The following is a 16,797-nucleotide window of genomic DNA, read 5'->3' on the forward strand; positions in this document are numbered from 1 at the left end:
AATTGATTGCAAAAACAAAATGTTCCCAAACAGGAGACTTGATTGAGGTCAAAGTAACTGCCTGCAGAGCTCAGAGACAGGATTGTGTTGAGGCACAGATCTGGGGAAGGCTACAACATTTTTTTGACTGCATTGAATGTAACCCAGATGTAAAATCAGAGTAAATTGTATTCTAAGTTATAAGCTTAAAACTAACTAAAGTACATATTTAACTAAAATATGTGAAGAAACTTAAGAAAAGTAACTAGAAACAGAATGAAAACCAAAGAGTCAGAAAAATATGCAAAATTGTATATTTATTATTAATACTTGCAAATATATGTAAAACATATTACAGATAAACTTGACCAATAAGATTCTGGATCAGCGCTGCAAATGTGATTTATCCAATCAATCAGCCAATCTTGCTGTAGCCACTGACTCCACCCTAGAGTTAACGCAGACAGACACAGAACAGACGAATCGAAGAGCAACGAGATGCCGATCAACTGTGCTGTTATAACAGCAAAAGTCTAAATAGAAAAGATTAGTTTAATCTTAAACTAAAGCTCTAGAAAACGAGAAAAATATTTATCTGAGAGTGAATCTTGATGTCTAACCAAGATAAAGCTGAGTGATGAAGTCATTTATTTCACCGTTCATCCGGATAAAACCTGGAAGAAAAAGAACAAGTTTAGTTAATTATCGAGGAAATAGGTAAGTTTAATCTTTTATTCTAAATATAAATGAGAATCAGAAACGTTAAATTGTTTGAGTAAACTTAGTTGAGAAACTGTGTTGTGTAAATGCTACCACGAGGCATAGCATTTAGAGCTAAAGCTAATGTATGTATTGTAAGTTAAGAACGTTAAAATAATTGTCTGAAATGTTAGGAAAATGTTTTTGAGAAAGTTTTCCTGCTTTGTGCAGGCCAATTTTTGTATATTCGTGTTTTGTTCGAGTTGGACCAAGTTTTCAATGAGGATAGTGAACATTTCACGTGGATGTTTCTGCACGAACTTTCTGGAAAGTTTGATGGTGAGCCAAAAACCCAAGAGTTTATCTGAACTGTGAATATCTTCAGTTCGTGGATCTCTGAATAATCTTCAATTCATCTCTACTTTGAATTCATTCGACAAAGCTTCAAATAAACTAAATGGGCGTAATTAGATTAAATTAACAATTTGAAGGAAAGAATATTGAATTGAAATCTCTAATTGTGTTTATTGTATGTTATTTCAGATGTATTTGTTGTATTGTTTATTGTTTTAAGTTTGTTATTCAAGTAAATCAATACAAATCAGTTATATTACAAAAGTTAGTTGTTGAGTGTGTATGTGTACATTTTGCCTCCGTCACGTACCTGGTTATCTTCTGATTGGCCCAACTCTTTACTGCCCCGGGTGCCATCACACGTGTTACCCATACTACGTGCATGCCACCCACTACATGAAGGTTCCCAAGAGCACAGTGGCCTCCACAATTCTTAAATAGAAGACGTTTGGCACAACCAGGACTCTTCCTAGAGCTGGCCGCCTGGCCAGACTGAGCAATAGGGGGAGAAGGACCTTGATAAGAGAGTTAACCAAGAACCCGATGGTCACTCTGGTTGAGCTCCAGAGATCATGTGTTGAGATGAGAGAAACTTGCAGAAGGACAACCATCACTGCAACACCCTACAGATCTGGGCTTTATGGCAGAGTGTCCAGACGGAAGCCTCTCCTCAGGGCAAGACACAAAAAAGCACCTAAAGGACTCTCAGACTGTGAGAAACAAGATTCTCTGGTCTGATGAAATGAAGATTGAACAGTTTGGCCTCAATTCCAAGCGTCATGTCTGGAGGAAACCAGGCACCACTCATCACCTGTGCAATACCATCCCAACAGTGAAGTATGGTGGTGGTAGCGTCATGCTGTGGTGGTGTTTTCAGTGTCAGGGACTGGGAGAATGGTCAGGGTTGAAGGAAAGCTGAATGCAGCAAAATACAGAGATATCCTTAATGAGAAACTGGTCCAGAGCACTCAGGACCTCACACTGGGCCGAAGGTTCACCTTCCAACAGGACTATGACCCTAAGCACACAGCCAAGATATTGCAAGTGTGGCTTAGGGACAACTCTGTGAATGTCCTTGAATGGCCCAGCCTGAGCCCAACCTTGAACCCAATCAAACATCTCTGGAGAGACCTGAAAATGGCTATCCATCGATGGTCCCCATCCAACCTGACAGAGCTTGAGAGGATCTGCAGAGAAGAATGGCAGAAAATCTCCAAATCCAGGTGTGAAAAGTTTGTCGCATCATACCCAAAACGACTTGAGGCTGTAATCGCTGCCAAAGGTTCTTCATCTAAGTACTGAGATAAGGGTATGAATACTTATGTCAATGTGATATTTAAGTTTTTTCTTTTTAATAAGTTTGCAAAGTTATCAAAAATCTGGTATTTGCTTTGTCATTATGGGGTATGGAGTGTAGATTGATGTGAAAAAAATAAATAATTTAAAGCATTTTAGCATAAGGCTGCCACATAACAAAATGTGAAAAAAAAATGAAGGGGTCTGAATACTTTCTGAATGCACTGTATATGATGTAAAAAACTTTACAATATTATATCTGTATTTATTTTTCATTACAGTAATGAGAATGAGACGTGTGTGGGGGGTGCTTAATTGTCAGAGTTTTTTGCTTTAATGTTATATTTTGGCCACTAGAGGCCCTCATTGTGTTTCATTTCAGTTTCCCGCCATTTTATCATGTGTTATTGTTTTCACATGTGCCTCCTTCTGGGCTGTGTATTTAAGTTGATCACTTCCTTTTGTTTTTTTGCTTGGTTATTGATGTTCCTAGCCAGTTGCTGCCATAAGTCTGCTCTAGCTCTAAGTACTAAACTTTGAATGCCTTTTGGGTTGTTTTTTTTCCCTGTGTTTATTTTTGCTGATTTTTTGGTGTCTTTTTCTTGAGTTCTTTGGAGATTATTTTTCCCTCCTTTTGGATCCTTTTTGGATGAAAGATTTTTCTGTTTTGTGGTTGTTGGTAAGAAGTTGCTTTTTGTACCCTTTTTGCTAATTTTGTTAAACTGAGTTCATTTTAAGAACGCGTCTGACTATTGGGTTCAACTCCCTTCTGTGGCTCAGTGGTGGAAATTAAGACTCTTGCACCAGAGACTCAAGTTTGAATCCTGGCTCTGACACTTAATTATCATGAAAATATTAGGCTTAATCTTCTAAATCTCAGTTTTAAATTGGCTTAATTTTATTTATGCAAATATTATGTTTATTTAGGGCTAAAATTTGACTTAGTCATGTTTGACAAGTTTGATTGGAGACAACACAACCTTCCCAGCTATGATAATCTAGCCATTCAGCTCCCTTGTCTTATAACTGGACAGTAATAATGCAGTGTTGTGGTTTTCCTCATCCTAATATTCCTCCATTTTGTTGGAGACCTCATATTCCCAGGGTTGAGGTGTGATGGTAAAATTGCCTGATTCAGCAGCATCCCCCTCCTTGGCCCCACCTCGTTGCTGACTCTGCTTGTATGATAGTATTGATTTGATAACAACCTATTTTCAACAACTCCGTAACAAGCATGCAATAAAAATGCTCAAGTAACCACACATCATGGATGAGAGGTATTCCAGGGAAATTCTGCCATACATTCTTCATTAAATGTAGAACACAAGTCAAAATGAGAGTACATTACTTGAGGCCTTACTAGTGTTTTTCAAAAAAGAAATATGCTAGCCCGATTTTAATTCTACAGACATAAATTGTGTAGCTATTTGCCCAATTTTCTGTTGCTCCAAATTAAAAGGTCAGACTCTGCTTTCGGAAAGAAAAAGAAAACAAGATTCGTATTCACTCTGTCGAGCAGCACGCAAGAAGGCAGTGCTGCTGTGTTGATCTGACTGCACTGAGAGAACTCTGAGACATGTGCAATTGCTAGGAGGCAAAGGAAAGCCAAATGTGTTTCACTAATCCATGTGAAACAGCACTGTGGTTCATGCTCAGGCAGTATATGTTTCTACACCTGAGCTCTAACTGTACATTCACATATACATTAAGAGCCCCAAAAACACCAGAAAATAATTGATACATGAAAAGGCTCTTGCTTACATCCACTGACTTGAATTGCCAAGCAAATTTATTAAGTAAATAACAGGTGGTCATTAGATGAGCACATTAAATATAATAGAGAGTATAATGTATAACATGATAACTTTTTAGGGCAGCTGGAGAATTGTTTGACCAGTGACCAGGCCAGACATGGTATGAAGACTGCAAAAAGAATTCTACTAATAATTTGATGAATATTAAAATGTGTGCTGTCCAGCTGTGGTCTCTTATTTTATACAGATTATAAATCTAATAAACCTTGACAACACAAAGCTCCACTTCCTTCCATCAAAAACGTATTCCAGTGTTTCCCAACCACTGTGTCGCAGCACACTAGTGTGCCGTGAAAGAATGTCAGGTGTGCTGTGGAAAATGTAACAATATAAATGAATAAATAATAAAAAATTAATTTGCTGTGGCATTGCAAGAATTCATTTGCAAGAACAAATCTACAAATTAGAAAAAAAGGCAGATTGTTGTTTTTTTCATTAGCACTCTTGCCACCTGTGTATGGAAGGGAGATTCTGCCAATTATAAAGAAATTATTCAAAGCATAAAAATGAAAATGAAAACCCGATTAACCATTTCATTATTTAAAAAGTGTTTGCAAAATATGTGCCAAAATTGAAAATAAAATAATTTGATTTTCATTTGAATTTTCACTTTAAAATGCATCATCCCTGTCAAATGTATGATTTGACATTTCATTTTCATTACAATCTCCAGGCAAAACTGACAATTTTTCAAATTCAAATGCAAAGTTCAGTTTTAATTTTAATTTTCACTTTCAACATGAAAATTCTATGTTAATGAGAGCGTGGTGCTCAAGAGAGGATACTTTAATACAGTGGTTCTCACACTAGGGGGCGTATCTAGCAAATTAAAACCCCAGTATCCCCTCTATCACAGTATCACGACTAGAGAAGGCATATATGAGTGATTTGTTTTATTGGTATAAGAGCAAGCTTAATAAGTAATAAGCGCTGTCTTTCCTAACACAGCGACATGAAAATGAAACGTTTGATCTGCTTGGATCTAGCATATGGCATAATCATAAGCGACATTGTCGGTGTGGAACGCTTATGATTATGCCATATGCTAGATCCAAGCAGATCAAACGTTTCATTTTCATGTCGCTGTGTTAGGAAAGACAGCGCTTATTACTTATTAAGCTTGCTCTTATACCAATAAAACAAATCACTCATATATGCCTTCTCTAGTCGTGATACTGTGATAGAGGATTGGGGTTTTAATTGGCTGTGATGAGAAACAATCCAATTAGACTGAATTAATGAATTTTACCTGTAACATCTGCAAAATAAAGCATGTTTTATTTTTTAATTTGACAGGGATGATTCATTGTTATAGTGAAAATTAAAATGAAAATCAAATCATTTAATTTTGGCACATATTTTGCAGACACTTTTTGATAATTAAATGGTTAATCTGGTTTTCATTTTTATTCTTTTAATAATTTATTTATAATTGTCAGAATGTGCCTCCCATAGGGATAGTGGTGTGCTGTGGGATTTTTTAATTATTTATTTTTTTGGCAAAAAAAAAAAAAAGGTTGGGAAACACTGCCTTTTTCATCAAATCTCCATCGATTGCAGTAAATTGTCACATGGTCAGTACCTCCCAGTGTCTTACAATGCAGCATAGACATGAAAATGGACATCAACAGCATCAGGAAAATAAAGTCTTCCTTATTATGCCACTCAGGCTCTGGTCATCACACGGCAAGACTACTGTAAGTGCCTGCTGCAACAATTTGCCATGATGTTAATTTATTTGAGGTTCATTGTGTTTCTAGTTTAGCAAGAATTGGGTTTTGTTGGCTACATGTACTGGTAATTCACTCAAATGTTATTTATGTACTTAATTTTAAGTTGCTGTGGAAAGAAAGAGTCTGCTAAGAACATAAATGTAAATTGATATCAGACACACATTTTTATGGACTATTTCATCTGTCATTACACAATTAGTTGGAGAAAAAAAAACAAAACAAAAAACAGGAAGCAACAAATTAACCTGTCCTACCTCTAACCCAGAGGTTGCATGAAAAAAAAAAAAAACAAAAAAAAAAAAAACAACAAAAAATTAGCCATTACTCTCATAGACTCAGATGTCAAATTTCTGTCATGGTTTTATTTATCTGTCATATTTTTTTATTCGGCCCCTCACAATTTTTGGTGCAAAATTTAACACATCCAAGCAGACATACGTACAGTATATCACAAACTGATCTCTATCTGCATGACAGTAAATTACAAATAATAAATTGGTCTCAGTAATACATCACTTACATGACAGTGGATATATGAAATACTGTATATGTGTTAACTTATCGTACGGTTACGTCACCTAGATAATATTTATAAGCCAAGCTGAGAAGGTTTAGAATTTGCCTAGTCAATTTTTTGCGCTAGTTTTCTTGTTTCTTTTTTTATCTGTCAAAATGATGGACAGCATTTTTAATTATCTGTCAATGTTTTAAAAAATTGGAAAATGACAGAACATTTTTGGTAAACCCCTGCTTCACCCCCAAATAACTGAAAAAGACAATCTCAAATCCATTGATACACAGCACTCATCTGTAGCTCTGTCTCAGAACAGGGGTTATAGTACACCCCTCCTACCTCTTCTCTCTTATGCATACTTGATTTTGTCCTATGCAGGGTGTGTGGTTTGTTGGCATAGAGCTCCTCAACACCATCTGTTCCACCACTGCACCTGGACACACACACACACACACACACACATGTTGGTGCAGCTATCCTTATGAGGACTCTCCATAGACATAATGATTTTTATACTGTACAAACTATAGATTCTATCCCCTAACCCTACCCCTAAACCTAACCCTCACAAAAAACTTTCTGCATTTTTACATTTTCAACATCATTTAGTATGTTTTTTAAGTGATTTGAATTATGGGGACACTAGAAATATCCTCATTTATTGGGTATTAAATCAATTCAGACGAGCATGTACCACACGCAAACGGACAGCTTGGTCGAACGGTTTAATAAAACCCTGAAAAACATGATTCGTAAGTTTGTGCACAAAGATGCTCAGAATTGGGATAGTTGGCTTGAATCCCTGTTATTCGCAGTTTAAGAGGTCCCGTAAGCCTCCATGGGGTTTGAATTATTGTATGGGTGTAAGCCTTGTGGTGTCTTAGATGTCGTGAGGGGAAATTGGGAAGAGGGACCTTCAAACAGTAAACATGAAATTCAATACATTCATGACCTGAGTGCAAAACTCCACACACTGGGGCAACTATCACAGGAGAATTTTCTACAGGCTCAAGAACATCAGTCCCGGATGTATAACAGGGGAGCTCGGCTACAGAAATTTACACAGGGCGATAAAGTCCTTGTATAACTACCCACATCAAGCTCTAAATTACTCCCAAAGTGGCAAGGGCCCTTTGAGGTCACACGGCATCGGGGAAGTCGATTATGAGGTTAAAGGAACGGATGGGGCAGAGCACGTCAAATGTACCACCTCAACCTCTTAAAACTGTGGAGGGAGTTGGTCCCCATGGCTTTGGTAACGGTGGTACCAGAAAGGGAGGAGCTTGGAGGTGAACTTAAAAGCCAATCGCGGCACTTGCGGAGACAGCCTCTCGCCGTCGCAAATCACGGATATGGCCTGGTTGCAAAGAGAATTCTCAGACATGTTCTCGCACCTTCCCAGTTGTACGAACCCCATATAACACCATATCGAAACAACCCCAGGGGTAGTGGTACGCAGTCATCCCTACCAATTACCCGAGCACAAAAAAAGTGGTTCGGGAGGAATTAAAGGCCATGCTAGATATGGGGGTAATAGAAGAATCCCACAGTGACTGGGCCAGCCCGGTGGTGCTGGTTCCGAAGTGTGGCAACTCTGTCCGGTTCTGTTTGGATTATAGAAAGGTCAATGTGGTGTCTAAATTTGACATATATCCAATCCCTCGTATTGATGAATTGCTTGATCGGTTGGGCGTGGCTCATTTTTATTCGACACTGGATTTAATGAAGGGTTATTGGCAGATCCCCTTAACACCAATGTCCCGTAAGAAAATGGCCTTCTCCACACCGTTTGGCTTACACCAATTCATGACCCTTCCGTTCGGTTTGTTTGGGGCTCCGGCTACGTTTCAGAACCTTAATGACCGAGTCCTCAGACTGCACTCTGCGTTGTTGTTGTGATGGGCGGGACTCGTGGCAAACCCCAAGAAGTGCGCAATTGGATGGGTGGAGGTATGGTATCTGGGGTTCCACTTGGGTCACGGGCAGGTGCATCCCCAAATTGATAAGACCACAGCGGTTGCGGCCTGCACAAGACCCAAGACCAAGAAGGAGGTGAGACAGTTTCTGGGGCTGGCTGGATATTATAGAAGGTTTGTGCCTAATTATTCGGACGTCACCAGCCTGCTGACTGATCTCACTAAAAAGGGAGCCCCAGAACTGGTCCTGTGGTCAGAGCCATGCCAACAGGCTTTTATGCAGGTGAAAGCTGTGCTTTGTGGTGGGAGTTGTTACATGCTCCTGATTTTTCTCTCCCTTTTGTTGTACAGACCGACGCGTCGGACAGGGGGTTGGGAGCCGTGTTGTCCCAGGTGGTCGAGGAGCGCCCAGTGCTGTACATCTGCTGGAAGCTTTCAGCGAGAGAGGCGAGGTACAGGAATGTCTAGCTATCAAGTGGGCGGTCCTCACCCTTCGGTACTACCTCCTGGGATGGGCTTTCACCCTCTGTTCGGACCACGTCCTGCTCCAGTGGCTCCATTGCATGAAGGATACCAACGTACGGATCACCCACTGGTATCTGGCTCTTCAGCCTTTTATGTTTGATGTGGTCCACAGGCCGGGGGCACAGATGGCTGTTGCGGACTTCCTCTCTAGAAATGAGGGGGGAGTACTGGGCAGGCCGGATGGCTCCCTGGCCTGAGTCAGGCGGTGGGGGTATGTGGTGGTGGGGGCGTGGTTGAGCGGCGGCTTGTGAATGGAGAGCGAGATCAGGAGATGAGGACTGTAAGGATCATCACCTGGCAATGTTTGTCTCTAACAGCTGTTTGTCATTTGAGTTGGAGACGGATTTAAGAGTGAGCCGGACGCCAGTGAGGGAGAGAGAGAGAGCTACCACACACCCACCCCGAGACTGTGTTAAGCTGTGTGTGCTGAAAAGCGTTGATTAATTAGTGAAGTGGTAAAAAGCCAATTTTGTGTTATAAAATAAATACCATTTGAGTGGGATTCGCTGTCTCCCGCTTCCTCCTTGCAACCCCATTACGAACTTTGTTACAGCCCGCCTTGATTTGACCAGCAGTTTAACCCTAAGGAATCTGTCGTGGCTGTCTTCAGCTTGGTCTCAGCAAAGGTGGGCGGAGTTAGTGTAAATAGCCTTTGCCAACAAGATGGGCTATTTGCACTTAGTGTAACTAGACACTCTGAAAAAAAGCATGTTAAACAAATCATTAGCAATATATGTTGATGACTATTGATAAAGAAACGAAACTAGATTACTATAGGCTTCTAGTCCATTTAGAGGCCGAGATATTGACAAAACATTTTGGTAGGCGCATGAGATCACAAAATAGACCGAACATCTATGGAAGAGCACATGGCGTATGCTCAGCGGTGGTAGAGCGCCACCTGCATTTCACACCTGTATATTGTGATGAGGAAATTATTTTTCCCAGTACTTACTGCCATCTAGTGGAATGAACTAACACTGCAACATAGAGCAATCAGAGCCTAAATTACAGGCTTTCATAAACAGAACAAAAAATTTTTTTTGTATGAACATTTAGGTATGAAAAATTGCAGGTGGCAGCCAAATCCTGCAGCAGAGTGTAAGGGGTTCAACTTCAGTGTTTAACTCATACTGCGCCACTTGAGCTACTGACATGAATGGTACCTCAAACCATGCAAATTGTTGAGGAAAGGTGTGCTATTAGTTTTTTAAGTCATCAGATGATTTTTGCCTAGTGGATGATAAATCAGGCAAAATAAATAAATAAAAATCCCATGGACTTACATTGAAGGGGTCACTTGAGCCATATCTAGAGATAAAAATGTCATATAATAATAAAAATGACAGTGTAAGTTTAATAGTGAGAGCACTGGTCAATAATGACTGGAATGAGGATAGCACAAACACTCAGCATGCAATGCCACATGTTCAAATTAGTTGGAAAAAAAAAAAAAAAAAAAAAAAAAAGGACACCTAATCAATAGACTATAATTACAAAAATCAGTCAGATGAGACCACCTTTGTATACATACACCAGTGGGGAGTTTTACAGTTTACATCTTAACAACTGACAATGACAGCACAAGAGTGTTATGTGCTGAGGCAGAGATCAGGAGTTGCTAAATTTAGCCTCACATTAAATAACTTAGTCTAACAAAGCTGAAATGCTCCTTTCATCCTTCACTCCCAAACTTTTATGTAACAACAGTCAGTCAGTTTGAAGGGAGTAAGAATAATCTCTAGCTATTTTCAGGTCTTTTATGGCCCATTTTCCAAAAAACGCAGTCGCAGAGGCCACACAAAGAACACAGTACTAACATTCAGAACCTATTCATGTGTGAATTCAGTTCAATTAAGCCCCATGTTAGGCGACTCTGATATTCTTTGATATTAATGCCGTTTATTTGTTCAAATGAAAGTGAATGGGAACTGATGCTGTTGAGCTCCAAAAATTACCAAAAAAGAAACCACGAAACGTTCAAATGAATTGTGTCCAAGTCTACTGAAGCGATGTGATAGCTTTGAGTGACAAAATTTAAACTGTTATTCACTGAAAATCTTCCAATTTGCGGTAGCTCTCAATATATATATATATATATATTCAATATGAATGTGCATGAAAACAAAATTTGTATTTATTTATTTATTTTTTAGTTATTTTTTTGGAGTCCCCATTCCCTTTCACTGTATGAAAAGAAGCAGCTGGGATACTCAGCTAAACTTGACCTTTTGTGTTCCATGGAAGAGAAAGTGCTACGGGTTTGGAATGACATAACAGTGAGTAAATAATGACAGAAGTTTCATTTCATTGGTTAACTATTCCTTTTAAATTTATGCTCAGGCAAAGGTTTTTCTCTAAATCATTGTGCTGGAATTATTTCATGTTAATGTGAAGAGTCATTTTCTCTTGCCCTGCGACGTTATGCAGTTCTAAATGTGGAAAATTAGGTAATCAGTCATTGCTGAAGCCACTAGCTGGAAAAACAGATGGTAGCATGTAACCTGTGACAAGGCATGAAAGAAAAATCGTTTGTTTGGTTTCAATGATCGGTTATCACATTTATTTTTGTGTGATTGTGTCTTCTGGCAATAAAGATACTTGTCGCATGATTGATAGTCCCTGCCATGACATTACTTTATCTGACCATATTGACTTGATATTGGAAATGATATTTGGATGGCATTAACCATGGAAATCATTGTCTGCTTGTAGTATTTTTGAATGAGCGGTCATTGAAAGTGTCATATAGGCCAGTAAATGCAGAGACAGGTATGTAAAAAAAATGGTTTGCAAAATGTCATGGCTTGCAATCAATTTTGTGCCCGAAGAAACAAGTGTTGTAGTGATATGACAGAAAAAATAAAAAAAATAAATAAAAAAAATTCATTGAAATTCATGAAACTATAGAGAACTGTGTGTAAATGTAGACATGGGTAGTAAAGCATGCTGTTGACATGCCAAATTCCTTCTAAAGCACTTTTAAAGAGTATTTTTCTATTTCTTGTTTAATTATGACATGCACTTTTACACATGGGCAAATATACTGTATATGGGAGACTCGGGCTAGTTGTCACAACGGGGAGGTTGTAACAAGGTCTTTATCTCAGTAACTATAAGGTTTGACTCAAATGTCAATTTATACAAATTGCAGTGGTTTTCTGTGTTGTTTTCAAACATTTCATTTAAAATAGTTTTACGTTTTAGAATTTGTTTTGTGAATTCTGTCCTTCAATCTAAAATTCCAGTATTAAATTGTTTTAACTGTTGTCGGTTAAACAAGTGAACATAATAAATCCACAATGCCATATATTTAAACAGTAGTCAAATATAATATACAAAGAAGGTAAATTTTAACTGAAATGTTGAACTGTGTTTGTATTTTATTTTTTATTTTTTTATAAACATCAGGTTTGATTATGTTGTTGTCACATTTTTATTGGTGGAATGTTGTCACACTCCTTTTATGTCATCATCATTTTGCATGTTGTCATTTTATGTCTTATGTTGTTGTAATTTTATACAGTTTATTAAAGGAATATTCCAGGTTAAATGCAAGTTAAGGTGAATCGACAATATTTGTGGTATAATGTTTATTACCACAAATAATTATTATATATATATATATATATATATATATATATATATATATATATATATATATATATATATATATATAAGCTATTCCCTCCTTCTTTTTAAGCAAAAATCAAGGTAAGGGTGAGACACTTAACTGTACAATGGAAGTGAATGGGGCCATTTTTTTTTTTTTTTTTTAAATAACATACTTGAATTATAAGAATAATTTTACACAGAAAAGGTTATGATTTTTAAAGGTTAAAAATCATGTTTACATGCATATTGTTTATGTCTTATGGGTATACTTTTGAAACAGTGAGTATTTTAATGTTTAACGATTGGCCATATTGACTTCCATTGTAAGTGCCTCACTGTAACCCAGATTTTTTGCCCTTTTCTTCTTCTTCTTCTTTTTTTTTTTAAGAAAACGTAAAAAATGTATTTCTGTGGTTTCAACATTATGCCACAAATGTTGTCGACTGAGCTTGACTTGTTTTAAACCTTACTGAATAATACTTTAATAGTAATTCGTGTTTAGCGTTTCATGAATTGTTTCATTTTGTAATTGCTGTACTGATTAAATTTTGCTGAAAGCCTGTATTAAAATTAGCTGAAAAGCTTGATGTTATAAACACTTCATGTACAAGTGTTGTTTTTGAGTGGACGTAAAGCAAACAGCTCTAAAATACAAACAATGTTCAACCATCATCACCTCCATTTATTATTATTTAATGCCATAACACACAAAAACAGATATAGTCGCATCGACAAGGTCACTGACATTGCAATAGCAGCCTGTTTTAAGACTATTTTAGAATTATTATTTCCTCCCACCATGACTACTAAATCATCAATAGTTATGTGGCTGGCAATGAACAGTGATTTGGTTTACACACAAACAGAACTACATTCCCCAATAGTTCGCGGGAGACAGTGAGATGCAGCCAATGAGCGTCAAGAACACGAGGTGACGACATAAATTTGATCCTTTTATGCGCGAACTTGACTTGCGTTGAGCTGAGAAATCGGCGCGAGGCGAGCTTTGTCATCATCGTTCAGACCTGGATCTTTTTGTTTGAAGGTGGGTGTGCCTGCATTGTTATAAACTACTCGTTTAAAAAAAATGCACACGCTTATGATTCGTTTTTGCGATGCATTCATATGCGCAAAAACATGTTTGTATCACACGCAGACCAGGGACTAAGTCATAATGGGGCTGTTATTGTTCGGAAAGCGTGCACCAAGTTTATCAGACACTCGCGACGACTTCCTCGCGTGGATTAACAGATAAATATGCTAATTTCGTACATATTAAAAAGAAAATACTTAGGCTGTCGAATGAACTCGCAATATTGAAAATGTAATCTGTTAATATAGTACTTGAAAACAATAGCATGCAATTCTGATGAAATAGTAAATTATTCCTTTTCAAGCTCATGCATTTAAGCGACTAAAATTCGGTCTTGTTTTGCCTGGGTTGTAATTCATAATGCATTGTTCTCGACGCACTTGGCGCCATGCTCATTGAAGCAACCCGTAAACATGTTAGAGTACAGTAGTGACGGGTTGCATAATGGTTCCTTGGTGTGTGTGTGTTTGGTTGAGTAGATGTAGTGAGCAGGGCGGAGCTGTGCACGCGGTAACGCTTGATTCTTTGTTTGGATTTGTTCTCTTAAAAGCGCCTTTGCCTCTCCATAAAATGCGTTTAGAAGTCCGTTTAAGATCACTATTAATTCTAATGGATGAACGCAAACAAAAATGTACGTATGTGTCATGCAACGCAATGCATTCAATGTCTTTAGGTTTCACATATGCTGGTGGAGTATTTAGAGTGGTACAGTAGCGCGTGCTTTGAAGAAAACGCGCCAGTTTTTCCCCGCGAAGCTGTAGGGCTGCCTATAAACCATTGCCCGCCAAATTCAGAACACGTCAACACGTGCATTTCCAAAGAGATGCATATTACTGGTACATCTTGTAATCCGTTGCATGTTAGATATTATGGACTTGATCCACCTTTAGATTTTACTATGTGTATGTGGATTAACTTTGCTGTAGTTTGGGGAAATATGCTGCGTCTGAAACCGGGAAACTGATGCCTACGGAGGCACGATGAAAATAAGGTGCTTTTCAAACTGTTTGGAGACCAGTTTCCTTAAGAGTTCCATTCATTCAAACCAGATATCAGTTAAGCCATTAACTGATTAGACAGCTGTTGACGTGTTCGGATGCAGCCAGAATATCCTTAGCAGTGAGCTTAATCTGTCAAAACTCTGAAATGTATGCATTAATGGATGGGCATGTTGTTGTTTTTCCTCTCTCATTGAGTTTCTCGAATAATAGGGTGGGATTTGTGGTTTTAAGAAGCACCAGCTAGGATTGATTTGCTGCCCATTCCTTGTTTTTCAGGCATACTTTGACCCAGTCCTGTTCTGCAACAATGGCCTCCCTGAGTGGTAAGGGAACTGCATTCATAAGTTGGTGTAAAATAGGCAGATGTGTTGGATTGTGCCGATTGGCAGTAGATCACCAAAGAAGATGCTTTTAAATTGTGCAGTGTACAACTGTTTCAAGTACAGGTTGTTTTCAGGTATTCAGGTTAAGGAACTGGATAAGCGTGCCTCGGGGCAAGCGTTTGAGGTCATCCTCGGCAGTCCTGCTCCGGATGCTAAGAGCGAGTTCCCCCTCTCCTCTCCAAAGAAGAAGGACCTTTCCTTGGAGGAGATCCAGAGGAAACTAGAAGCCGCAGAGGAGAGACGCAAGGTGCATTTCCTTACGTTTGCAGTTTGAAAAGTCTGCCTTATTGACCGTATGACATTTGGCCTTATTCATGAAACATGATCAGAACAAATTTGTTTGTAGTGCGATTATGTAAATCGTCCCATTTAAATCAATAGTACAATTTAAGAATGCATTTGCACACACATTTGCTTTGCTCTTATTTTCTTTGGTCTGACCTGCTATCCATTTCTTTTCTAAATTAGGCCTGTTCCAGTGGTTTGTGCTATCTTACAATGTCATTTATTTCTGGCTTCTGAAAGTCATCGACTAACACACTATCTTTTTATCCCTAGTCTCATGAAGCAGAGGTTCTGAGGCACTTAGCTGAGAAGCGCGAGCATGAAAAGGAGGTGCTTCAGAAAGCTCTAGAAGAAAACAACAACTTTAGCAAGATGGCAGAAGAAAAACTCAACCAGAAAATGGAGGCCAACAAAGAGAACCGCTCTGCAATAATGGCAGCTATGAATGAGAAATTCAAAGAAAAGGTAAATGATAATCTGGTGTCGGTCTTCATTGCTGATTATTTTTTATTTTTTTTGGTATGAAAAAGTTAATGTTTTGCTTTGATTTCCAGGACAAGAAACTGGAAGAGGTTAGAAAGAACAAGGAAACCAAAGAGGTCCCCTGTGATGAAGAAAACTGAAATTTACAATAACTGGGGATTCTGATGGGGTTTTTATACATAACCAAAGATTTAATTTTCTTTATCTATTGATGACCTGTTTGTTTTTCCTTTTTGGGTGAAGTTCATTGCTCATGAATTTAAAAAAAAAAAAAAAAAAATTAGACCAAAAAAATTGACATTCCATCATGGGTCTATATTCAGAAAACAAAAATGCAGCTCTTGGTTTGTATATAGCAGTGATCAGCTCTCCTGTTGCATCTGTGCACTATTTCGTCAGAATTTGCAACTTTGTCATCTGATATTAGCTGTGTTCTTCACCCTATAGGGACCTATGTGAGTGATCTGCTCAAATCTTCACATGTCTGTAACAGTATGCACTTCTTGAGCTTCTGTTCCTACTTTCATGAGGTTGGGTGCGCTTGATTCCGTTTTTCTGCTGTGAGCGCAACTTTTCTCTGCGTAGGACTGAAAATGGGTAGAGGTCTTTACACATGAAATGCAAAAATAGCAATACACTTTAGCATCTTGATGGTGAACTTGTCAAATTAAAACTGTTGTATTAAAAATAAGAAATAAAAGTGCTTAAGCTAGTATGGGCTTTATGCTGTTTTTAGTTTGTTATAAACATTACCCTATCTTGTAAATGTTTAAGGTAAGAATTTAAGGCCATTGACTTTTTGCAATTGTAAAGTAGGCTTTGAGGGATAGTTGCACAGTTTGTGCTTTTATCTATTTTAAAACTTTTTTTTTTTTTTTTTGTTGAGTTATGTTAACTGGAGTTCTGTTAGCATGATTTATTTGTCATCGGCTCAATGATTGAAGATATTTAACATTACAACCCATTGAACAGACTGCACATATATTCCTCAGCCTCATTTTTCAATTGCAAAATATTCATTGAACCTTATTTGGGCTAGATGCCATATTTTAAAGTTGAACTACTGTTTTGATCATCCTTAAAATTGCCATTTCGAAGCTGTACCTA

At 38.0% G+C, this 16,797-nt stretch overlaps 1 protein-coding gene across 1 annotated transcript; it reads left to right on the forward strand.

Annotated features, from left to right (window-relative positions):
- The first annotated feature begins 13,370 nt into the window (after nt 1-13,370).
- LOC127420780 (stathmin-like) lies at nt 13,371-16,403 on the forward strand. Its single transcript, XM_051663321.1, has 5 exons — nt 13,371-13,490; nt 14,816-14,862; nt 14,997-15,169; nt 15,481-15,672; nt 15,762-16,403. Exons 2-5 carry the CDS (start codon nt 14,847-14,849, stop codon nt 15,828-15,830), a joined length of 450 nt encoding a protein of 149 aa, XP_051519281.1. The 5' UTR covers nt 13,371-13,490; nt 14,816-14,846; the 3' UTR covers nt 15,831-16,403.
- Nucleotides 16,404-16,797: the final 394 nt, after the last annotated feature.

This window comes from Myxocyprinus asiaticus, chromosome 30, assembly GCF_019703515.2.
Source record: "Myxocyprinus asiaticus isolate MX2 ecotype Aquarium Trade chromosome 30, UBuf_Myxa_2, whole genome shotgun sequence".
In the NCBI taxonomy this organism is placed as follows: domain Eukaryota; kingdom Metazoa; phylum Chordata; class Actinopteri; order Cypriniformes; family Catostomidae; genus Myxocyprinus; species Myxocyprinus asiaticus.